Genomic DNA, 26,848 nt, shown 5'->3' with positions numbered 1-26,848 from the left:
TGGTCTGTTTCTTGTCCGTTCCATAACTCTTCCATCGATGAAGGGATTTGAAAATTACTTTGCATAAACGTTCCTTATATTAAAATGACGTGTCGTGCGCAAGACCCATACCCCTAACTTCCAGGTCAAGGTCACACTTAGAAGTCAAAGGTTAACATTGTATGTTTCTTGTCCGGTCAATAACTCTGTCATTCATCAAGGGATGTTAAAATTACTTGTCACAAATGTTCCCTCCCTATATAATGAGTTGATGTGTCATGCTCAAGACCAAGACCTCTAGCTCCAAGGTCAAGATTACCTTTGGAGAACATTTTTTTATCTGGTCACAAAATGATTCATACCTAAACTATTCTGGCATATTTCGTGCAGACAACTGTAGCATTCTTGGGCACACTTCGGGGGCGTTTGTCACTAATAGGGACAGCTCTTGGTTGAGGTTCAATTTTAAATACTCAGTATATTTTGAGAGTTATGTATATTTGTATTTTTTCCCTATAAAATGTCAAGGTCAGTAGTGGCTGTTTATCAAGTTACCAAGTAATTTCTTGAATACCCATGGTTAAAAATAAATACTATAGCCTATTTATAAAGCGATACACGGCTACTAAACCCTATCGCAACCACCAAAAAGTGGTGATAAGGAAAAGAGCTATCGACATTTCCGTGGTGCAGCTATCACCGGTTTCAAAATGTAAACAGGTAAGTAAAATTTATATTTTACGGTACATTTTCGTTTATATAACTTATTTCAAAAATCGGAGAATGAAGTGCCGCGTAAGAACATTTTTACTGTAGGTTGACTGTAATTTCGTTAAGATAATATGTAAATTGTGATGTCAAGAGCATTCCTACTGATTCCGACGTTTGTAAAATTTGACATCTGTATGCATTCCAACAAAATTTCGATGCATAGACACACTATATAAACACTATCGTGCATGCAAATGGTCTAACAGACATGCATAAGCATTATCAAAATCTCCCGTAAAAAGAAATACACCAGCATTTTTAAAAGTGGTGGCGCTTTCGCATCAGTGGTGGCGCTTTACAGTAGTGTTGGCGCTGTGGCGGACCGTTAGCGTTAGAACGTCTGACTACAAATTTATAAGTACTTTTATTCATGAGAAATAAGGTATGATTACTGGGACTGCCATTTACCTTTTTTAATTTGATGTCTTAAAGTTATTTTAGAATTGAGAGAAGCATGTGTGTGAATAATGATGGAACGACTAATATTTTAATCGCGTTATAAACAATTTATATATTCAAATATCATGCAGACACTTTTTATCCGTTGCAGATGGGAAGTCTCAAGCGAAAAGGGAAAAGTGGACCTCTCCTAACAACTAAAAAGAAGAAGCCTTTTTCTTTGAAGGGATTAACTGAAATGAACACAATTATCCCACTGAAGGCAAGTTCTACAACAATAACACATACTCCTCCTAAATACCGTCACTAAAAAAAGGCTTAATTTCTTCACCGACAAAAAATAGGTCATAAAACTAAAATTGCAATTAAAAAAACACAACTTTTGACAAGTCAGTCGCTTTCAAACCAACAAACACAAAGATATGAGACGATTCTAATCATGACAATGAATATGGAGAAGTACTTGAAAATATTAGCGAAAGCGAAGAATGTGACACTTAATTGTATTAATTTGGTACACGTGAAGACTCTGTCATATAATTAGGCAGATAAGTCAATTGATTCCATTCTTTTTAACAAAAAGAAAACCATTTCAGAAGTATTAATAGATGTTCTGGAAATCTTTGAAAAAGAAAATGTAAAAAATTCAGTTTGTCATTTCAGAATCGCGGCCAGGAAAATTCCGCATGCTGATGTTACATGTGCAATAATGTTCTTATAGTGTGTCTATGCATCAAATTACAGCTCGAATAGAGACAGATATCAAAATGTATAACTGTGCGAATCAGGAGAAAAGGTCTGGACACCACAATTTTCATAATATTTCAATGAATTACAGTCATCCTGTAGTTAAATTGTTCTTACACGGCACTACATTCTCCGATTTTTGAAACAAACTTTAACAAACAAAATTTAAAACAGATTGCAAACTTTTACATTTTGAAACTGGTGATAGCTGCACCACGGAAATGTCGATAGCTCTTTTCCCTATCACCATTTTTTGGTGGTGGCGCTAGGGTTTAGTAGCCGTGTGATAGCCACACGAGAACTACATGCAGATACAGACTTGTCATAGTACGCTTATCAGCGACAACTACTGCGGGAAATGTAAAGTGGTAGTATTGGACTGGGAATTCATGGCATGTGAGAATCAGCTAATATTTATATTTCGTGACGGGCACTATGAGCAGTACAGTAGATACAATGAGAACATCAAATACAATTATGTTATACAAATATTCTTACATGCTTTTCTTGTACAATAAAAATAAAGGATTGCATTCTTGAAACTAGACAAACCACCGATTTGGGCTGGTTCAACCAGAGTAATGTCATTTCTGAACTAAGGAGACCACCGTGATCGAAGTCGCTCATAAGTTGACTGTATTGCAGTAGTTTAAAACCTCTGTCTTCTGCAAAGGCATTGAGTACATGCGTTTTAGGTTCTTAAGGATTGCATTTTTATATTATATCTACAAGGGCATCTTTGTGTTTTACATTACATACCTTCTGTTGCCTTTACGTATGTTAGGGTTTCACCTGGCGGGGATTACTTTTATTTACACTGTCTTGTGACTTTGGAACATGGTGGGGGTAAGAGTGAGGTTAGGTGCACCATAAACCGGTTTAAGCTCCCCAGTGGTGGTTTTGCCACTGACCGTTCCAAGGCGGTGCCCCACTGTGTTCCTGTATCTGTTTGTTTTGTCCTTTGTGTTCATGTTTGTGTATGGTGTGCAAGAGTTGTTCGTGTGTGTCTTTGAGGAGGCTGCATTTTTTGAACGTGGCTTTCCCTGTTGGATATTCTTCCTTGTTTTTTATACCACCGTGGTCTTTTAATACAAGAATAACTTTATATATCTCTCACAAAAATAAAAGTTCAATTATTGTGATTCATATTGAAAAGAATCAAACTCCGCAATAAAACAAATGGCTTTCCAGCATAGTTTTTACATCTTCTCTGCTTACATATTAGGTGTGATTTAATATTCTACCACCATGAGCTAGGTATATAGATTTCGCTTTATCTGTTCGTCTTTCTGTCTGTTCTTCAGAGAACATTTGTGTTACACATAACACCAACATAATTAAACGATCGTTATTAAATTGTATAGGAGTGTTATTCAACATACCATACCGACTTCTTTGTTTGAAAGAGGTCTATTAATATAACTTGTAGACCGTTTAAAAGACAGACCTGTTCTTCTTGTATTGGTTACTATAATATAGAGGCCTGAAAAATTCGCACTTGAGCAGTGATCAGGTATATATATAAGACTATTGGTGGTTCACAAAAGTCGGCTATAAATAAAGACTTCTGTCCAGTATCTCGCAATTTGTTTAAAAACTGACATTGCGATAAAATTTAAACTTTTTCTGATAAAAAAGTCCTGGGATTTATTTCGATGTCAAACAGACCTACTCAGTAACATTTTCTCCAGACAATTATCACTCGTCTAAGTACTGGCTTTGTCAAAAGCAAAATTCGTGAATATGAACACTAACAGAAATAAAAATGACAAATGATAGAATCGCAAAATTTACAAATATATATAAAAATCCTCTGAGTTTTTTTTCAGGGATAATGTTTTTATTTCATAAGACTTAACTAATTACAGACAAAGCTCTATATGGCTTTTCAAAGACCACACTATCATAATGTCAATAAAATACATGTACTCATCATTATATATATTAAAGTCCAAAAATCGTTTTCAGGTGTTATATATAAGGCTTTTACATAAGCATTGGATAGACATTGTACCAACAATTTTGAATTATAAAACAAAGTTTTAAAAATATAGCATGATTGTTGATATTTATCTCAACGGCATTTAAAACTAAGTATAATACTAAAGTCTTGATTCGGTAATCTTCAAGAATGTGTTTTAAGGTCTTCTGAAAGATACTACAAAGAAAGAACATAATTATCTCACTGTAAATTGGTTTTCAAATACACTGTGTACCGATGTCATGCCTGTGCATTACTCTTAGGATTTGATTTGTGTAATTATTTGATTTCAATTGTTTTTTTTCAACAACCATGCGGCAATTCTAAATTTTAAGTTCTACCTACCTACCTACCTACGTATCTATCTATCTATCTTCGTTTACTGCTTAACACCCCTTTCGGGTATTATTAGCAGATGCGCAGTCAGTGCGAGAGAAAGTTATTGAAAGTGAGATGTCAAAGTGAGAAAGTGAGACTGAAAACAGTTAAAAGTGTTAGAAATACAGAAAAGAGTAGAAAAAAAACAGGTTAAAAAGGCACTTTGCTACAACCAAATAAGCACTGCCTGCCTGAAAAATTGAAGCGTAGGCAGGAGTACAATTTCAGATGGGAGGTTGTTCCATTAGACCAGAGTACTTGAAAAAAGGAAAGAAAAATTGTAATAATTGGATACTGTATGGATTTGTCTACAGGCCAGGGTGTGTGTGTGTGTGTGTGTGTGTGTGTGTCACTAGCTGGTCTCCTTAGTCTCTCAAAATATACTGGGACAGGAATAGCTACTAGTGAATGGACAAATTTGTAAAACATTATTAACTTTGCATCGGTTCGTCTGTTCTCCAAAGATCTTAAACCTAGAGCATTTTGCATTTCTGAGACACTGTCATAATAATGTGGAATAGTTGTTGTATATCCATCTGATTGCTATTCTTTGTACTATTTCTATCTTATTGATACTACGTTTAGTGTTGGGTGACCAGACTGAGGATGACTATTCTGCCTGAGACCTGACAGGAGTTTTATATGCTATTTATTTAACCTTCTTGTTTTTTGAAACAAAGTCTTCTGTTTGCTGTTGTGCAGATTTTGTTAATATGAGTATTAAAGGAGACGTCGTTTGTTAGGTCTAAACCAAGGTGTTTTGCATTTGGTACGGTTTCAGGATCTGGTCATGCAATATATAATCATGTTGCATTGTATGTTTGTTTCGTGAAATGTTAAGAACTTGGCATTTACTTGGGTTGAAATGCATTTCCAATTTACTTTCCCATTTCTGTAGGTTGTCAAAATCATGTGGTAACTTACTGCAATCAGTTGTATTATTGATAGTAAGATCGACAGCTGTGTCATCAGTAATAAGTCGGACCTGGGATTTTACATGTTAAGGTAAGTCATTAATATATATAAAGAAGAAAGAGGAGAAGCCCGAAGACAGACCCTTAGGGCACACCAGATGTCACAGGAAACTTGAACAGATTTCTCGCCCTCGAAAACAACCACCTGGGTTGAAAAAACGAATCTAGTCAAAAGTGCAGCCTGTGTTTGAATACATCTGCGGATGTCTCTAAATTGCTTTTTGTACTTTTAGCATGTGTAAATGTTGAGTTCTGCTCAACCCGGGGCTAGAGGGCGTGGACGGTAGCATGCATTTCCACTACCGTCCATGAACAGGCTCAATCAAACCGAGCCTGCAACATTTTCGTATTTGTCGTGTTGAGCGACCTGTGAAGTTTCTACTTTTTCTATTTTACCATTCTCATGAAGTTTGTAAAGTAGTTTAGTGTGACTAAATTTATCAAAAGCCTTGCTAAAACCAAGGAGAATAAGGTCTGACTGCTGACCTGCAACAAGGGTTCTGGCTAGGTCATCAACCATTGTATGAGTTGCGACTTCACATGAGCGGCACTGTCTGAATTCATGTTGCAGTTCATATAGAATGTTGTACCTAGTAAAATGGGAGGAAATATTTGATGCAATAATGCGTTCTGTCAGTTTACAAAGGATACAGGTTAATGTGATAGGACGGTAGTTGGATGGATCACACTGGGGTCCTTTCTTGTATAGAGGGGCAATATTTCCTTTTTCCATTCTGATGGCAAAGTACCAGAGACAAGAGATGTTTGGATAAGTATTTTAAGGATAGGTGCAATCTGACAACGAAGTTCTTTAAGGACCACTGGTTTGATGTTGTCAGGACTAGCAGCATTATCTTTTTTTAAGATTTGCCAACAGTTTGAGGATACCATTTAGATTTACAGAAATGTCAGACATGGTGGGATACTAAGGGGAGTCCTGAATCGCAAAGTTTGTCCCTGATAGTATGCAGACAGGACTGTCAGACAGAGAGAGAGGGGATTTAATGAGTGGAAACAGATTGAAATTGGATATTAAGAATATTTGCTTTGTCAGTGTTACCATATTTCAGTGAGCCACTGATATTATCTAATAGGGGTAAAATACCTTGTATGTCCTGTCATGTTACTTAGTAAAATAGATAATGTAACCAATATATACGTATAGAAAGTAATATTTACATTCTACTGACGAACACATCCTGACAGAAAAGTTTACTGTCTACTTTCTGTTTTATTCTACCTAAAATATCGAGCTATCTGTATTAAACACGACAGTCACTGCTGATAAGCCTTATCTGAAAAGTCGATAATCGAATAGTTTTTATCGTTATCTCAATACATTTACGTAAATAATAATCTGAAATTAGGTGGGGGTAATAAATCACTTTTTCAATAAAATCGTTCTCACTAATAATAAGCTTCTGCAATAAACGCAAAAGAGATATAAATTTATGAAAGATTTTTAAAGATGTAAACCGAATTTATCCTTCTTTGATGCAATGTTTAAAAACCAATTATGAAAGTGTTCAATTTACTTATCAGTCATTGATTGAGATAGCATACAGGTATTGCGGACAATATGAGGATTCATCGACCTTAAAAAGCGACATCAAACGATGGTGTAGCCTGAAGTTGATACGCGGTTATTTCAGGTCGAAAAGTCTTCCTAGTGACCGAACGTGAAAGGCAAAACTGATTGGGTTTTTTTCTTAGATAGAACCATCGAGTTTTCGGAAACCAGCTGGATGGAGAGAACTCTATACCCTAAGCTGGGATTCGAACCCGCAGCGGTTTGGGGCAAGTGTTTCAGTCAAAGACCTTAATCGCAAGGGGCACAATACAAACGCTGTTTTGTTTCTGCTTATTCTATTTTCTACTGCTGACCGGTTATTCACCTACAGTGTAATTTCGGCCCGGCCAGTCGGGTTGATTTTACAATAGGAATTATAGGTTATTTTACACAGGGTGTTTTCTTGGAATGCGAGTCTGTCGCTTTTCCCGCCAGACACAGTCAAAGAAGAAAGCCAAGGGTTCAAATGTTAAATGGCTGAAATCTAAACATGTTGTGTGTCTAAAACAAAAGTCTTGTCATAGCATCTTAGAAAACTTTAGTAGCTTTACCGAATGCAGCCTGGAAATTGTCATGACGCTCAATCTGACAAAGTATAGAAATAACAGCGCTGCATAAAAGTTATATTGTTATATACCTTGTTTTAGAAGTATCAAAAGGTTATCAATATCTGCATCACATAAATAGAAATTAGTGAACAATTAACGCAGATACTGGTAGCTTTACAGGTGTTTAGTGACAACAATGTTCATGAAGTCCGCAACTTTTATATCTGAACAAGCTCCATATTCATAACTATAGATTCACACATTTATCCACTGTGATGACCAGCGATACTATGCACGAGTTCCATAACGCTGTGTGGATCTTCCACAAAGTTATGATCCTTTTTCGATTAAGAGTTTAAATAGTCGTCGACCGCTCTTGTTTATTTCAGTGTGTAAATTGAAAAAAAGAAAACAGTTTTGAACGAAAGAAGAGAAAATCATTTATTACATGAATTCGGTGGTTTATTAAAACAAAGCTGTACATTAAAGTGACTTTTAATATAAATTTAACTGGTGTGAAACTGCATTAAACGAATAAACTTGGACCAGGTTTTGGAAATTTTAACCGACTGTTTAATATTTGTCTTTGTGGGGATCACTTCTTTGATGTTCTGTTTTACATTTTAGTGTTCATAATCCTTAATTTATAAAGTCTTGTAAAATGTCGAAATGTCAAACGTCAATCAACGGGTAGCATAATCAGCTGTTTTGAGCAACTGGATGTATTTGTCAGAAATTCTTAAAACTCTTAAAATATAATTTATCAAGAGCTATCACTAAAGGTGATGAATGTACCCCCACCCCCATCCCCCGCACTCACTGACAAAGTACTTTGAAATTTGACGCACACAAAATTGCATAATTATATGGACTGTATGTATATAGTATAGTAACGAAAATCGAAATCCCATAACTCTGCAGAATTTTTGTCTGAAAGGATCTAACATGCACCATGCACAACTAGGGTTGGTACTGGTCATGCAGTTATGTGAAGTTTCATTAAAATGTGTGCAAGGGTTCGGGAGATTAGTCGCGCACAAGATTTCATATGCAGACTGTATGTATACAGTATATTAAGATAGTTCTGCACTTTTGGATCGAAACTTTTTCTACCATGTAGAATTTGATTAAGCACTGATTTTTCAAAACTTCAGAATATACCTAGAAAACACAGCAAATAAAAAGGATAGGGTCGTGTGCTTGATTTTTTGCTAGACTTATTTGAAAAATTTTGACCTCACGCAATTTTTCATAATGGCAGTCTATGGGAAAATTATAACTATCAAAACATTTTCGCGAATAAAATTTTTTCTAAAACGTAGATTTTGAAGAAACATCTCAGAATTGTAAATAAACATATTGCCTATAGTATGGTGAAATAAAATGTATAGGTCCGTATGCTTATTTTTGAGATATTTGACCATGATTAAAGTGAACCGAATATTTCACGCTAATTGTAAGACATTACCATTATTTTGAATTATTTAACATATCATATCGAGGGATTGGTGCAAAACTATTGTAAGTGTATATAAATAAAGAAGAAGATACAACAGTTTTGCGCCAAGCCCTCGATATGTTTTAACACAGTATTTTAATATCATATTTTGACTTAATGCGTACATAATATAACAAATACAATGCCATTGACAAGTCATGTCATAATCATTAAGTACACAATAAACAAAATCTACAAAAGCATAGAACACAACCAAGCACAATAACTAGCATACTCGATTTGAAGTAGTGAAATGCACGCTCAAAAGTTATGACAACAAAAACACAACGAATACTATACATAATCAACAGACAGAAAAATACCAAAATCCAAAACAATCTTTAGGGTAATATATTTACATCATACATTACATCTCTCGAGCTTTACAGAAGAGAACACAGATTTAGCTTTTCTAGGAACTGCACCGAAGTTCCTTTTCCAAACACACAAATAGTGATAAAATACAACAATATCATATATAAGAATTACATTATTAAAACATCTGCATAATGAAAAATTCATAAATCAGTACGGAGAGTGGAGAACAATACTGGCAATACATTTACATCACATTATTTATACAGTTATTTTCAATTTCATTCGCTTTTGATAGTATGATACAAGTCGCCAATTTTATCAATGTCTTTTCATTTTCAGAGTTCAACAGTTCTATAAATAGGCTTATATTAGATCTTTTCCAGTTTAGGAATGAGTTCCTTTCAAATATGAATACAATTATTTGCACCTTTCTACACCAAGCGATACTCGTTCTTTAAATCTCCATTTTCAGCATCACTTTATCTTCCCTGCTGAGCCTATCAGGGCCAGAACGGCCCCTTCTTATCCTAAGACTATGTGCAGACACGTGCAATTTATTTAAAGCAAATCGTTTGCACTTTGATAACTGCTTTAGTATAACTAAATTCTGTTTTAATATATTTATAGAATGACAGTGTTCTGTTTACATTGATATTATCTAACCAGTCTTGCACAAAACAACCAATTATAGTTTTTGCTTATAAATAGTTATACTAAACTTTGTATTAACTGCAAATAAATTGTCCCAAACGTATCCGAAACCATTGGAACACAAGAATTTACTAGTACTTGTTCAGTTATTTTTTCCGGTATTACAATCAAGAAGTGAGCGATTATATAATGACTTCAATATGCAGTCATTAGTTTTGACAATTTTGAATCACTACAATAAAGAACAATTTGCCTACCTCTACATGAATGCTATCGTTTGCTTGTCTTTAACTTTACGTTCAGTACTGAACTATATTACGCATGTCTCGTTGCTGTTAACATGATTGTCTCAGTGATTTCAACATTTAAGTACAGTATCACATCATTTGAGCCGTGCCATGAGAAAACCAACATAGTGGCTTTGCGACCAGCATGGATCAAGTCCAACCTGCGCATCCGCGAAGTCTGGTCAGGATCATTGCTGTTCGCTAACCATTTCTCTAATTGCAACAGACTTTGAAAGCGAACCGCATACAGGTCGCAAAGCCACTATGTTGATTTTCTCATGGCACGGCTCATTTGTTTCTAACGACTTTAAAAGACAGGCGAACTTGAACATCTGTCTACTTTATCTGACCATGCTCTAAGCTGACTAGAATTTAACCGAAATAATGCGAAGTAACAAAATATAATCTATAAATACAACCTATACAAAATACAACCTATATTTTGTTACATGTCTCCTTATATAAATCCCCGATCCATAGTTTGTGCCATAAGACAGTTCTGTATTCAGCATAAGTTTTCTGGGTAAATTAGTCAAAAATTAAAAACTGAAACTGTAAAAGTAGATTTCTGGTGTCATGTAATAAAGCTTGCAAGTCAAAGGTCAAAAACGATTGGCCTTTGGTATGAAAATGATATATCCTGATTTTAAACACGTTGTCCTCATATATTTCATATCATCAACACATATCCCGTTTCATCCAGACATTTCCCATATCATCCACACATTTCCCGTTTCATCCCCCGTTTCATCCAGACATTTCCCATATCATCCACACATTTCCCGTTTCATCCACACATATCCCATATCATCCGCACATATCCCGTATCACGCTGCAGGGATATAAATTAGTAGGGGGCCAGTAGCCCATGACCCCTAGATTTTGGGCAGGGCCCCTAAATTGTTGGAGGTATACCTAATGTTAAACATCTGTTTTTGACAGTCTGGGCCCTAAATAAAAACAGCTAGTTTATATAACTGTGCTGTCTGCTAGAACGGCCCAAATTCAGATTTTAGTCAAATATTTAGAAAAGTAGAAAATACTTCATTCAGTTCGTGGTTCCAATAGAAAGCTATATTTGGACCTTTTTCACATAATAACACTTAATTTAGTCACTAAATATATAGACAATTCCCAAAGGTGGTAATTGATGCAAGAAAGGAATTTGATTGTACAGTCATCATACACACGACCTAAACTATGTTACACAATACCGGTTTATCATTTTTGATATCTAGTATCAAATGATACACGTTTTAAGATTTGAAATGTTGATGTTGATCTGGCGATATGCCACTAATGTCAATTGTTTAAAGTGATGCTTCTTTTTAGAAGGAAAGATTAGCTAATTGTAACGATCTCATGATATGTTCTAGGCCAATCTTGCAACTTCAGTTCAGTATGTGTATGCTATATATTCCCTACACTAAAGGTCACACGTTTAATTACGAGTAATGAAGGAAACGTGTATATTTCACAGTTTAAAATACGTATTTTTTTTTCCCAATTCCACTATGTTCCATATCTTCTGTCTGATAAGAAGGCACACTTAATGCAAAAAATCACAGATATATGTACGGTTTGCTGAATCTAGAAAACATGATTTTCTTGTGGAGAAAATGTAATCAAATTCTCAACCCAAGGGAGAGCATGTGTTAACAAACAGATTCTTTCAGACATGTGTTACACCCTTATTTCCAAACATATCAAACAAAAGTAATAATATTGTCATATATATGCATCAATATAGAATTATCAATGAATACTTTAATTAGAGACCAAATCTTTGGTAAATTACATCAATCAAAATTACATTGCTAAAAAGCTAGCTTGTGGTACCAAATGCTACAATTAAAACATATTTCAGTAATTTACGTTACGTTTTGATTAATTCAATAATACAGTATTGACTGAATGGTCATGTACCACAGCTTATTTAAAAACGCACTTCATTTATAACGCGAATGGGGTGCTCTGAATTGCAAATCTTCTACTCATATATAATATGAAAGAGTAGTTGAAAAGTTTATACTTAGGTATTCAAAAATTCGATACACTTTTAGGACTGGTTATTGCCAGACAAAGCAATCTTTCAAACAAAATGTTTATATCAGTTGATGTACAGCTCATATTTTGCCATGTCTAAAGTGGTGCCGTAAACAACTTGTACAGCAGCAGCGCAACAAATAGACTAACTATAATCAGAAGTACTTGCGAGAGCGAGAAAGTTTGATCTTGCCACCATTTCCTTGCTTCTAGCATCATTTTGGTCGACTGTGTTATCACGGGTTTCACGACCTCTTCCCTCTGGTTTCCCGGTGTGACCATGCGTTTAATGAACTTGAGTGCGATGTTGTCTATGTATGGATTATCCGTGTCGACCATGTCGGTGTAGCTAACCCATCGTATCCTGTTATCATTCAGAGCACCTTTGATATTGAACACCTCAGCGACCGTGTTTTCCACGCTTTCAAATTCTTCCATGGTTACCGTCTGCTCACTGGAAGGGGAGTCATACTTGCTCTGGTCCTTCACCAAGTCGTATTTGGTAATGACGACGAAGACGTCGCCAGTGTCTGGAAGAAAAAAGTCCCTTTACAGACTGTATTTTCTCCTAGAGCTTATGAAAGTATACTAAATATTTATAATTTAATTAATAATATTATCAAATCAATAACTTATTCTTAAATATGAAACAAATCTGAAATTGTTGTTAGATAAGAAATTAATTTTATCACAGAAAAGAATCTGTGCTTATTCCTAAGATGCACACCAATCTAAAGGTTTGATAGATATAAAACAACGTTTAAGCTTTTAAATTACAAAATAAACTGTATTTTTTTTATAACATTATTCTGCAAGTAAAAGGAATATTGCATTGTTTGCCATTATTTATTCCTGTCTCTTGCTTCCATACTTTATTTCAAATAGATCTATTACTAGTACTGTACTAACATAAAGGTTGTGCAGTTTTAGGGTCTGTAGTTTTTAGCACTGTATGGAGACATTCAACTAAGTTCTGTGGTACTGCATCTCGACAACTCTGCACAAACACAACCTTGGTTACTTTCCAGTCTTCTTGGGGCTGTGTGTAGATTATGTCCTTGAGAGCACCAACACGGTATTCCTTCTGTAAATTTTCCAGGGCCTCTATGCTAGTACCAGGAGGAATGTAACCTTAAAAGAGATGTAAGCATTAACTTACGCACAGTCAATTAAACAAGAGGGTCATGATGACCCTGGATCGCTCACCTGAGTAATATGAGCTACAGACAAGTGTAAGAGATCTGGTAAGAAAGTCAAATATAAGCAAGCATTGAAATATCTTTCCAGTTATGTGAACTAATTCAAATGTCAAACTGATGCTAAAATATTATGAAAGTAGGTCACATTCATGGTCACTAATAGACAGTTTTAAGATCGATGTGCAAAACTGTGTATGTCATCCAAATTTTAAGGCTGTATCTTAAAAATCAAGAAAGTAGGTCAGTAGGTCAAGGTCACAGTCAGGTGACCCCTAATTTGAATAATCTTGGTAGAGGACCACTAGGCAATGTAACATACTAAATATCAAAAGCCTAGGTCTTGCAGTTTCAAATAAGAAGATTTAGATTAGTTTTCCTGTGTAAGTCTATGTAAATCTTGGGTACCTGGGGCGAAGCCTCTTTTCACCCCAGGGGCATAATTTAAACAATTTTCATAGAGGACCATTAAATGATGGCACGTGAGAAATATCGAGGCTCTATGCCTTGCGGTTTTGGACAAGAATATTCTAAGTAAGTTTGGTCTGAATATGCCTAGCGCTTTTCTAGAAGAATATATCTTTTAAAAGTTGTTGACGGATGCACGACGGTTGACTGACGACGCACGGATCACAAAACATCACCATGAGCCTTTGGCTAAGTTGAGCTGAGAGGAAATTCCACATATATAGAAAGCAGTCATACATTACTCCACATGAAAATGCATATACATTGTACATGCACACATACTTTGCACATGCTTACAAACAAATACAGGATGAATGGAAAAGGTATTGTATGGCAGTATTTAATCCTATTAATCCAAATATCAAGTGGCTCAGTCTTATACCCGGAGAGGTAACGTAAGTTCTTTCCCCGGGCATTCCTATAAATCAATTTATTACAAAACCATTGACAAATGCTTCATCTTAAACCATGTAAACTACTATATATACACTGTTTAAAGAAAATTAATAAAGATTCAGTTTTTTTTCACTGAGATTTCATTAAATTCTAAAACAAGAAACATGATCAAACACGAATACTCACATTCCAAGAACACATGTTTAACGAGGGTATGTCTGCCATAGACTTTTACGATGGGAAGCTGCAGAAGATGCAAGCTGTGTGATGTCTGTAAACATTTTCTCGTACTTTACAGGTAACATTGCTGGAAAAGATTTCAACAATAATAACAAAATATTACCTCCTATAAGCAGTTCAAGTATTTCTCTTAGAGACTCCGTGTTAATGTCACCTTTTCCTGCTGCATCGAGTATAGTAGGCAGTTTCCGTAACATGCCCTGTACCAGATCTCGTTGTGTACCAACAGTAAGATCTTCTCTTGTTACACCACAACTTTTATATCTGAAAGGAATGAATAAGTCACAGAGTTCAAATCATTTGTGAAAGAAAACTAATATTTGAATGTAACATGAATACGGGAGATGTTTTGTATGACACGTTGTTTCGAAATGAGGGTACTTGTGCCACGTAATACTATAATCAACGGAGGGCAAGTTTGTAAATGCGGAGTATTGACGGCCGTACAGAGAAAAGCAATCCTATAGATCCTGAGTATTTAAATACATTTTTGAAACTTCACTTAGAATAACATTTCTATGAAGTTGTTGATCGAGATATTTCGATTTGTAACCTTATACTATATTATTAGCAGTTTCATTTTCTTTATATTACCATTTAAATGCATCACTTAGAAAAAAAACACGAAATTATTGGTAAAAAATCAAGTATTGTGTGTAAAGAATGAGTAAGTGCTCTAAAGGCATAACCCCCTTATTTGTATTAATTTTTTGACATAAAAATAATTTCCGAAAAGTCTCACTTAATAAAAAAAACTTCCAAAAAAAAAATCCGACCTACCTACCCTAATTTTTTAGCATATTACCGGAAACAAAGAATTTTTTTAGGCCTAAGTGTAATATTCTCACCTTTCCAGTGTTAAAGTCTTTGACTGTGTAACACCTGCTCCAACTTTAGCCTTTGGTAAATATTTGCCAGCAATGACTTTGATCACTGTGTTAACAAGGGCACTTTTACCAGCTCCACTCTTCCCCAGTAGAAATATATTCTCCACTCTTGTCCTGTCCTTCCTGTTACATAAGTGGGCTATATCGATCAGTAGTTGTACATTCTCACTGCGTACGTTTTCTTCTGCTTCAACTGCTTCCCTTTCATACGGCTTGAATTCAACATCTGGAAAACATGAAAATTACTGAATGAAGTATTGCTAGGTAATATAAAATCCCCTGCTGGAAAGGGACTAATTATATCAATAGTAATGTACATGTAGTATAATTTATTTATCGATCTGAAATCTGTCAAGTATGTATATACAATATTGTGCTACATATAAAATCTGTTATAACACAAAGAAAGTGAATTCAACCTTGCATAAGATTTGGTTATGTTATAGTTAATAATGTTTTTATAATATATGAAGAATATAAAAGGACTGCTCATAAATTAAAATGATTTTATAGTTATAAGCAACTGTTTAAGGTTGTTTAAAATATATACACGAGGCTGTCTACACTAAAAACGAATAAGATGTTTTGTGTGCTTGGTTTTTAAATTTACCTAACGTGACTCATGTAGTTCATGTTTATATCCTACTTGAGATAAGATTGTCTGATATATACGTCAGTAGAATGCACATTCTTTACATTATATTGTTACTGATACTGTCATTGTACTTTTATCAAGTTATTTAACAACACCACTTCGAATTCATATTAGGCGTAAAAAATGTTAGTTTCCGGTATCTCGACCTACCCTAATTTTTTGGCCCGACCCTAAATGTTCTTATGGCCTTGGAGAATATTTTGTTTTCAACTTTTTAACAAAAAATTGCAAAACTGCACTTTTTATGCTTTAAACATTGTCAGTGATGTTAGAAATCAACTTACTAATGCTCTAAAGGCATAACCCCCTTATTTGTATTCGTGTTTTGACACAAAAATATTTTCCGAAAAGTCTCAATTAATAAAAAAATATTTAAAAAAAAAAAAAAAAAAAAAAAAAAAAAAAAAATACGACCTACCTACCTTAATTTTTTTAGCATGTTACCGGAAACAAAGACATTTTAGGCCTAACTGAAAAATGACAGCGATATTATTAAGTGTGTTTAAAATGATAACATAATTATCTGGTTATGAGTCAGCAGCAAATGTTGAGGGTGAAGTTCTTACCAGCGAGGCTTGTAGTGTGAATAGCTGGGTGTTGGAGGAGCAGGGCTGGAAATTTTCGGAGGGCTGGTATAAAATTATGGCCTCTGGTGAATTTTGTGATATTAAGTCCGAGTGCACAAATATTATTAATCTGAATGCTGGAAGAGCCCGAGGAACACCAGTTTGGCAGAACCCCAAATGCTGTTCACTCTAGCAGTTCCCGTCCTGTAAGGGCGGTGTGTCAGTGAATTCTAAATAATGTATGAAATGGTGGCCTATGGTGCATTTTCGGATCTAAACTTTTATGTGTTAAATTACGATCAATTCTCCGCTTCCCCCCCCCCCCCCCCCCCACTCCCCCATCATAAACGTTTATAACTAAATGGCACTTTATCGTATTCCATAGAAATACTTTCAGAACACGACATAAAGCCTCATTAATATGCAGATCTAGATACCCAAAGTATAGCTTAAGGTATTGGACCCCTAATAGTAATGTTTAAAAAATGGCATTTGTTTGGTATATTCTTAAAGTTGACCATATTTTGCACTGTGTTGCAAATTTTAAACAACTTTTATCGTGCCGTTTTTTTTTTTTTGTAATTTTTGTATAATTTATGGGTTTTTCCTCAAGCTCAAGTAGAGACAAATTTCAATGTGATGGCCAGTCTATCTAAAACGTTTGCAGAGAAATCATTACAGCATTAATTTAAAGAAAAAGAAATCTCAAACTATTGTTAAACAATTATAAAACACAAAATAAAACTGTAAATATCTTTTTTTTTCTAGGGTGTCTCAAGTAAACAGATTTAATGAGACAGAATTCTTTCACCAACATTGAAAAAATTAAGGTCAAATCCTGTGGGTCTATTTTTGCTCACTTCATTCAAAAATAACCTAGGGGCAGAAGTAAAACCTAGCTGTATTTCTTCCACAATATGTTATCTAAAGAATGAAAGCAAAGTAGAGAACTTTTACCGCATGTACCTCAGTATTTTTAAAGATGTCTAACTCTATCCCTCCTGATTCAGAGGTAAATTTACTTTAAACAGCAAGAAATCGCTTATAAAATGAAAATTTTCCGCTTTTGTACAATACATCCATAAGTCTTGAAAGAAGTAAAAACGTACTAGAAAAAGGAAAATGTTGGAAAAAAAAGTTTGGTCCCAGTGAGGTTTGAACCTACGCGCCCCTCCCCCCTTGAAAATTGCAGTCAAAGTAGGTCTATGGATTGAATACTCTTCAAAATAGAGGTACTCTATTACGGGTCCAATACCTTAAAAGGAAGTCCCTATCCAAAATAGCAACATTCAACATATATATCCGAATACTGTAACATTATATAAACGTCAACTATCAATAAAAACACTTCACACAATGTCATAACAAATATAACATAACAGATATTTTCTATTAATATTCGAGAAAACGACGAAAAAAATACCTTCTACCGACGAGCTCATCACTGCAAACAGACACGTAGTTTCCCTTGTCTGTTTAAGTTCTACTTTCGCTTTTAATTAAAGATTGACCTTCACATTAGCAACGGAGCGAAGACAATATAATAGAATTGCAGGTTCAGATCAAAATGTCAACGTTTAGATGTAAAGAAAAGTCTGGTTTGTATTTTATTGAACATGTGTTATTTGACTTCATTTTCTTTCATGTATCTATTAAAAAAAAGCAACGTCGTTTTATTTTACTAGTGTGTGAACAAGGAAATGAATCTACTACTTGTAAGGTGCTACGCATGAATGCATGTAACGCCGTCAACAGATGTATATATAGTTTCAAAGGAGGTGTATTACATGGAGGATTTTACTGTAACTTATAGACTTGTGTTCTACGTATTAACAGTCAACTGGTCACAGATAATCACTTTTTTTTTAAAAACTACTTTCAAGTGCATAGTCCTACATGCCAGGTATTTCCGCTTCCACTTTATGTAGACGGATGCATGTTGCGCAAGATAAATTACAAACATGATATAAGGCCTAAAATATCTTTGTTTCCGGTAACATGCTAAAAAAATTATTTTAGTGAGACTTTTCGGAAATTAGATTTTGTGTGTGTCAAAAATGAACACAGATAAGGGGGTTATGCCTTTAGAGCATTAAAAAGTTGATTTCTAACTTCACTTACTATGTTTAAAGCACAGAAAGTGTTAAAAGTTGAAAAAAAAGTTCTCCAAGGTCATAAAAACATTCAGGGTCGGGCTAAAAATTTAGGGTAGGTCGGGCTACTGGAAACAAAGATTTTTTACGCCTTTGGTTTGCTTGATAATTGTATGTTGTTGTTTTTTTATACAATAATGCAAAACAAATTCAACTTTGTATGATTTTATAAGTAAGATAGTTCATGTGTTCTGATGATAAATGTTGTTGTTATTTTTTAAGTGCTCTTGCCAAGTAGGCCTACTCGTATCATATTTGCATAGTAAATCGTTTTTGAAGATACAAAATGCTGTCATGTTTTGTTTTGAAATTCAGCATCTTGTAAATATACAGATAGATAATATTTTATTTAAGTCTCATCAGTGTACACTTTTACAAATATTTAAAAGTAAAATCTATTACATTTGTACATTGACAATTTATAAGATTTACGAGAGACTATACACAATGGCGTAGCGCCCATTGCGCACAGTACGCGTGTGCGTAATGTAAAAAAAATCCAGGTATGTTTGTTGCCAAAAAAAGCTAGAGTTACTAAATTATAGCATCTTTATTGCATGTAGGCACTTATGTATACACGTGTAAGGCATAAGAATTGTATGCCACAAAATGCGTTAGAAAGCACCATTTTTAATCTAAGTCTCCAACATTTCCCGGTGTGTGTGTTGAGGGGGGCTTTTTAGCGGTAAAATGTTTCGAAATATTACCCTATTAAGTGTCCGAAGTCCCCTTAAATTATATGCCGCAAATGCGTCAGAATGCACCATTTTTTTCTTAGTCTCCAAAATTTCTTGCACCCCACTGGCGGGAGAGGGAAAACCCCTTCCACACTCGGCACTTCGTGCATTGTTGTGCGGATCATTTTTGAAGCTCTGGCTACGCCTATGGTACATATTATTTACGTACATAGTAGCATTATCAGATCCGATCTGGCAAAATCCACTCGAGCCGGATACTGCATTCCAGATCAAGCTACTGTGATAATAACCCTATTATATCACTAGTTGATGGTACGGATGGCTCTCGGGTAACTGTTTTGCAATAACGCCTAAACTGTTACCCGAGAGCCAGATATTTCCATCCACACCTTCAACCATCGATAGATTCTTATAGTACATAGTTGCCTGGCTGTGCATATCATTTACTTCCGACATATTCATATGTGCAATAAAACTGATTCCAAGACATATTTTAGGTACATACGTCGAGTGTTACTCAGATAATTATACACTAGAATTCCAGATTACCTTTGAGTAGAGGCGTTGCCAGATATTTTCCAAATTAAGCTATACAACATGTGCAAAACAGTGCACATCATTCTGTGCACATTTATAGTTTTGCAAATATGATACGTATGTAACTGAAACTATATTTCTTTTTACCATTGAAAACACATTAAAATATATGTTGACGGTTTTAGGTTATCTCTACTGGTTCTAGTAATTGGCATTCTTATCTACTACTACAAAACAGAAACTGAGATTCTACACAGCGCCAAGGACAAGAGCAACTTAAATGAACAGGAACATGCTTCTCAAACTGAAAACGACATTCACAAACAAACACATCATGCAAATGTTTTAAACTCTAAATCTGATTTAGCTGACGAAACTGAAGGCACAAGTAATCATATACACGAAAAAGTCCGAGATTACAGAACTGAAACTATTCAGAGCAAAAATAATGCGTTGATTCCGGAAAGCTCCAATGTGACACACGAAAGTTTCTTTGCAGATTTTCAGTTATTAAAAGAACAAGTTAAAGATATTTTAGAAATACAAACAAAACATGAAATGAGCACAACTAATAAATTAGAAATGGAAAACGCTCTTGAAAACCTCAAGATTGAACTCTGCAACAATATAAATTTCACAGTGGATTTGTCGAACAAGATAAAAAACATGACTGAAACGAAGTTCGCTCACTTTTCCAAGACACTGAGCGATCTGGACAATGGAAGTAAAGTAAGATTAAAAGAACTGCAAAAATCTTTAAGTATTTTTACTACTGAAACACAAGACAATGTACGTGAACTCCGTGAATTTGTGAAAAGGTTATACGCAGAGGTAGAAGAAGATTTCAAAGTGAGAATAGAAAATGTTAATGAGCAACTAAAAGATGTTCAAAATAACAGGAAAGCGGCTGACCAAAGAATATATGAACTACAGCAATTGATAGAGAACAGGATATTTCCAAACACGTTCAATAAAGGTTTGAGTGTTGGGTTTTTAGTCACATCTCCAAAATATTTTTAGAGGCAAAGAAAGACACAGCTGCCCCTCGAGACATTACATCATGCACGGGCGGTGACCTTGATAGAACCACAGATCTAACGTGAGCCCGCTTAATTGCTCACTGCCATGACGACCTGTAATGGACTCGAACCTTTAATGATTAGGAACATTAAACGATTTGAGGATGCCCCTAAAAATAAATATAATACGTGTGGGCTGCTCAATCTAATAAAAAGCCTTAAAGGAACATCTGCATATTTCTTTCTAGCTGGCAAATATTTCTGAAAATTTGCTCATTTCATGACTTTTGCATACCATTTAATCTTAACTTTCTTTAAGTTGCTGACAGAACTGGCTTCTGTCATAAAACAGACAAGAGAAGAATTACAAACATACCATTTAATCTTAACTTTCTTTAAGTTGCTGACAGAACTGGCTTCTGTCATAAAACAGACAAGAGAAGAATTACAAACATTAAGAAGCCTAAACAATAAGCCGAAAAGTGATTTAGTTCAATTCCTCAAGTGAAAGATGCCCAGTTTTACACAATCATGAAAATGATCTTTTTAAAGACATAGACATATTTTTCCAAAGTAATAAAGATCCAGCACATCGCAATCTTTTAAAATGTTTAAGATGATGATAGGTCACGGTGCTTATTTAGAATTTTAGGTTTATCAGTAATAGTTAAAGAAAGAGAATGATACATTATTCAACTCCTGTTATGAAAAGACACTCTAGAAAGATTTCCTGTTCAGAAAATATCATTTCTCATTTCAGATGTTGCTGTTATTGTTTTTCTGGCTGTCGTTGCGTTTGTTTTATTTCTAACATTCTGTGTTTACACTCTACGTTCCGCACTAGAGGAGTCAAAATCCGATATTGCTACACTGAAGAAAGAACTGAAAGGTTTGGAAGCAACTTTGAAGCAAGAACATTCATACGGTACAGGAGGAAATGAAGTACCGGGGAGGATGTCATAGTTTACTCCATTTGTTGTTGGATTCAATAAAAGTTTAGTTTGATACTCTTGGGAGAAATGCAATTGACAGCTTTTCATGGAAATACAGGTTAAATAAGTTTATTACACGGGTAGACTGACCCCGCCATTATGTTCAGTTTGTCAGTTTGAAAAGCATGACCTATGATGCAAAAGAAACATGTATTTGCTCTACAGATTTATTACGATGAGATCACGTGATAATTTATTTTAAGATGACAAATAAGAGAAACGGTTTACTTATATTGGTGAGAGGAGAAAGCATAACGCAAAATATAGTAGGAACTATAGAGTAAATCGTTTTGCGTGTGGCTTAAACATTCTTGTCCAAACCAAATTCACTGATTCATGAATAGGATCATATTTTATAGACAGAACTTTGTCGAGAAAAAAAAAAAGCTGCGTTTTCCTGCGTGGAGTGAATTTTAGCAAAGAAAGCGAAACTACTTTCGGAAATGTTTATTAAATCAATTTGTTGCTTTTTGTAGTATATAAGTTCAATTAATGAACAGAATTAATGCCAAATTAGAGATTTAAATTTTCCTTTACTGACAAGCATGACAAACAGATTTACGTCCGTAATTGTCATATTTGAGGTAATACAAAAAACTCGACAACTTAACGTGTTCAGTAAACTCATTATGATCTAATCACTGACCAACTTGGTCATTCATCAGCAAGAGTAGTTGTATTTTGCATCCTTTTTGTTTATGTTTCTCACGTATGCATCAATTATTTAAACATGTCAAATATTGCCCGATTTAAATATAACAAATAATTAAGGCCTTCTAATGGTTTATCAACTGATTTAAGTTCAGATGAGTAGCACGCCCTCGTGGTTAAATACCGAAGCATCTGAACGATGAACCGTGGTAAATCAGACGATAACTCACAAGAAGGCCTTGATTGTTTTCATTCTGACATGCTCATTGGCATATTTTAATAAATATCATACTGGACTTCATTTACCCGAGGAGTAATGTATCGGACGTCATGTGGCAATTTGACGTCATTATTGACGTCATAATGCTCTCCTACCGGTCCGCGCGTCAACCATTGTTTATCGCAGATTCTAAATGGCTCGATTTGATTTCCAGTTAAACAAAGAAGAAAATCAAGCTCTGTATATTATACAGTTATTGACTTATGTTGAGGTCAATATGTGTTTTACGGACCTGTAAAAGCGATATTGACCGATGACTGCGTCCTCGGTCAATATCATTTTTACAGGTCCATAAAAACACATATTAACCTCAACATAAGTTTATAATTGTTATATTATATGCCCTTCTCAAATGCATTCATTTGAATGGCCCATTTTTCTTACATACAAGAAAAGGTGATATCACAAGAGTCATTATCGCTTTTTGCGGACCCGCACGTGCACTCATTTCGACCAATCAAATGAGCGCATTTGAGGAGGGTATATAATATTCTGCGATAAACAACGGTTGACGCGCGGACCGGTAAGAGGGGTCAGCTTTTCTCCTAAACTATCAAAGCTATTGCTTTAAAACTTGCAACACTTGTTCACCATCAATAGCTGACTCTTTACAGCAAAAACATAACTCCATCCTGCTTTTTGCCAGAATTATGGCCCCTTTTGGACTTAGAAAATATTAGAGTTCTTGGTTAAGTTTTGCGTTTAGGTCAACTTTCCTCCTTTACGGTCAAAGCTATTGCTTTAAAACTTGCAACATATGTTTACCATCAAAAGTGTCACTGCACAACAAGTACCATAACTCTGCATTGCTTTTTGCAAGAATTATGGCCCCTTTTGAATCATGGGTAGGTCAATATTTGTAATATACTGAGATAAAAAAAACAGATGAGCGTCTGCACCCGCAATACGGTGCTCTTGTTAATTATATTTTGCTATTTTATAGTTTGATTTTTATTACTATTATTTGTTTTGTAATAAAACTTTTTAACATATACGAGCGTCTTTCACAAATTCCATAACTTCCCAACTAGTAAACGAAGAAGCCTTACTTTTGTATCATTTAAACAATAATGTTTCTGCTAAAAAAATACCAACAGTGAAATATACTTCTGCTAGTGTCATTTTTATAAGCAAGGGTTAAGCACCCCTCATATATTACAGGTTTATTTCGTGTCTGTATTTCATAAAACAACACCGAAACGCTAGCTTTTACGATTATGGATATATAAATTTTATGACAAACTCATTCAATCTTTCTATTGAAACAGTTTTAGCTTTTTGATCTTTATCATTTCTTTATTTCGATATATTTTTACTTCTTCGAAATTGTTTTAACTTAGTATTAGATGTCATCGTTGTCAAAACGGGTGGGTTTTATTTTTAAATTTTATTTCTATTATTATAAGCGGGAAATTAAATTACCGGGGCCGGGGTTTTCCCATATTGTTGACGTCAAGAAAAATAATAAGAAGAAAAGTAGGCTACAATGCTGGCTTTTTAAATAGAAATGGGCAAAAAATTCCCCCAAATTTTGGTGACACACTTTCTTTTGGTTAAACAAAAATTAACATAAGAAACCAAAAAATGAAACTTTAAAGAAACATGAAAAAGACTTTTTTAAAAAGTTTTTCAGTACCCTTGCTTTGCCCTACAAAAAGACCCCTCTTTTCTAACACACGAAAATAAGTAACACCCAATAACATTTTGTAACCCCTTGTTACATCTATATAACACTAAAAAGAGTATCTGGGCCCCAAATTAAAAAATGAGGTTGAAATGTGTAACATTTTGATAAAAAACCCAAGCCACTTCTTGGGAACACACGTAACAAAAGTACCCATCCAGGGAAACACCCTTGAAACATCCTTTTTAAATTCTAAAAAAACCCCAAATAAAGACGTTTTGGGCCCAAAATTTAAAAAAATAAAAGGTGTAACTTTTTGGGGGGGGGGTAAATTTTGACTTAAAAAGGGGGGGACGAAAAATTTTTCCCGGGGCCCACAGTAACAAAGAAACCCATCCATGAAAAACCCCTTTTGTAAAAACCTTTTTTTACATCTAATAAACTTTTAAAAAGACGTTTTTCCCCCCAAATTTTAAGAAAGAGGGTAAAAAGGGTAATTTTGACTAAAAAAAGGGGCCCCTTTTCCCTCGGGACACAGTAAAAAGTAACATCCAGTAAGCACCCTTTGTAACATCCATGTTACTCTTTATAAACTACAAAGACGTTTTGGGCCAAATTTAAAAAATTGGGGGGGAAACCAGGGTTAACTTTTTGACTAAAAAATTAGGGGCCATTCCCCTTCAGACCATTAACTTAAGAAACACCATGTAACAGCCTTGTAAAAATTTTTTCCCATTTTTTTAAAAAACTACTAAAGAGTTTTTGGGGCAAATTTAAAAATTTGGGGTGTAACATGCGTAATTTTTTGGGAACCTAAAAAAAACACCCCACTCTTAACAAAACGTAACATAAGAAAACATCCATGAAAATCCTTGTAAAAACTTTGTTAATCTATATAACAAACTAAAGACTTTTTTTCGGTCAAATTTAAAGAATGAGGGTAACATGTGAAACATTAGGAAAAAAAAAGGGCCTTTTCTCAAAACCACTAACATAATAACACCATGAAATACCCTTTTGGTAACATGTTGTTTCTTTAAAATAACACAAATAAAAGGGTTTTTGGGCCCAAATTTAAAAAATGGGGGGAAAACATTTTTTAAAAATTTTGACTAAAAAAAGGCCCCTTCTCGGGGCCCCAGGGAAAAAAGTAACATCCATGAAACCCTTTTTGCTAAATCTTTAAAACCCTACAAAAGGGACGTTTTTCGGCACTTTTAAAAGGAAATGAGGTGTAACATGAATAACATTTGCAAAAAAAAACACGCCACTTTTTACACAGTAAAAAAGGGTAACACCATGTAACCCCTTGTAACACCCTTTTTAACTATAAACACAAACAAAGTCGTTTTAGGGGCCAAAAAAAAAAAAAAGAAATTTTTTAAAAAAAGGGTGAAAACATGTGAAACATTTTGACTCCCAAAAAAGACCCCCCTTTTCAGACCAGTAACATAAGTAAAATCCATGAAACACCCTTAAAAAATTCCTTTTTACATCTATATAACACTAAAAAGGTTTTTGGGGCCCAAATTTAAGAAATAGGTTAAAAGGGCCCCATTTTGAAAAAAAAAAGGGGCCGCTTCTCAGACCACGAACATAAGTAACACCCAAAGTACCCAGCCTTGAAACCCTCCTTGTTTACTTTTTTTGGAAACCCTACTAAAGACGTTTTTGGGGGCCAAAATTTTAAGGTTGGGGGTGTAACATGCGTAACTTTTTAAATAGAAAAACACGCCCTTTTTTAACACCCCGAAAAAATAAGTAACACCCCATTAAACATCCTTGAAACCCAACTTTTTTTAACATCTAAAATAACAATACTAAAGAGTTTTTCGGCCCAAATTTAAAAAAATGAGGTGAAAATATGTGAAAACTTTTTGACTAAAAAAAGGGTCCCTTTTCTCGGGACACCGAAAATTTTAAAGTTCATCCATGTAACACCCTTTTTGAAAACATCTTTTTACACTATTAACACTACTAAAGACTTTTTTTTGGGCCCAAATTTTTAAAAATGAGGTGTAACATGTTAACATTTTGAACAAAATGGGCCTCTTCTCAGCCCACACAAAACATAATAACACCATTAAACCCCTTGTAACCCCGGGGGGTTAAATTAATAACACTAAAAAGGACTTTTTGGGGTTAAATTTTAAAATTTTGGGGGGAACTTTTAAAATTTTTGACTAGAAAAACACCCATTTAACCTTAGCCAAACTAACATAATTTAACACCCCGGGAACAGTTGAAAAATTTCCAATTTACATCTATGTAACACTCCCAAAGTCGTTTAAAGGGCCCAAAATTTTAAGAAATGGGGGTGAAAAATGTGAAACTTTTGC

At 34.6% G+C, this 26,848-nt stretch overlaps 2 protein-coding genes across 2 annotated transcripts; one reads left to right on the top strand and one right to left on the bottom strand.

The window, feature by feature from the left end:
• Positions 1–7,762: 7,762 nt before the first annotated feature.
• On the bottom strand, positions 7,763–18,135 carry LOC123561133 (uncharacterized). The gene is made up of 5 exons (XM_053516609.1): positions 17,979–18,135; positions 15,296–15,560; positions 14,551–14,711; positions 13,057–13,278; positions 7,763–12,677 (listed from the first exon to the last, which is right to left on the bottom strand). Exons 1-5 carry the CDS (start codon positions 17,995–17,997, stop codon positions 12,244–12,246), a joined length of 1,101 nt encoding a protein of 366 aa, XP_053372584.1. The 5' UTR covers positions 17,998–18,135; the 3' UTR covers positions 7,763–12,243.
• On the top strand, positions 18,043–23,877 carry LOC123561134 (uncharacterized). The gene is made up of 3 exons (XM_053516617.1): positions 18,043–18,153; positions 20,129–20,919; positions 21,723–23,877. The coding sequence occupies exons 2-3, from the start codon at positions 20,502–20,504 to the stop codon at positions 21,923–21,925; spliced, it is 621 nt and encodes a 206-aa protein (XP_053372592.1). The 5' UTR covers positions 18,043–18,153; positions 20,129–20,501; the 3' UTR covers positions 21,926–23,877.
• Positions 23,878–26,848: the final 2,971 nt, after the last annotated feature.

The sequence above is a fragment of the Mercenaria mercenaria genome, chromosome 10 (assembly GCF_021730395.1).
Source record: "Mercenaria mercenaria strain notata chromosome 10, MADL_Memer_1, whole genome shotgun sequence".
NCBI lineage: Eukaryota > Metazoa > Mollusca > Bivalvia > Venerida > Veneridae > Mercenaria > Mercenaria mercenaria.
Note: the sequence above shows the minus strand (reverse complement) of the source record. Positions and strands in the feature narration are given on the sequence as shown.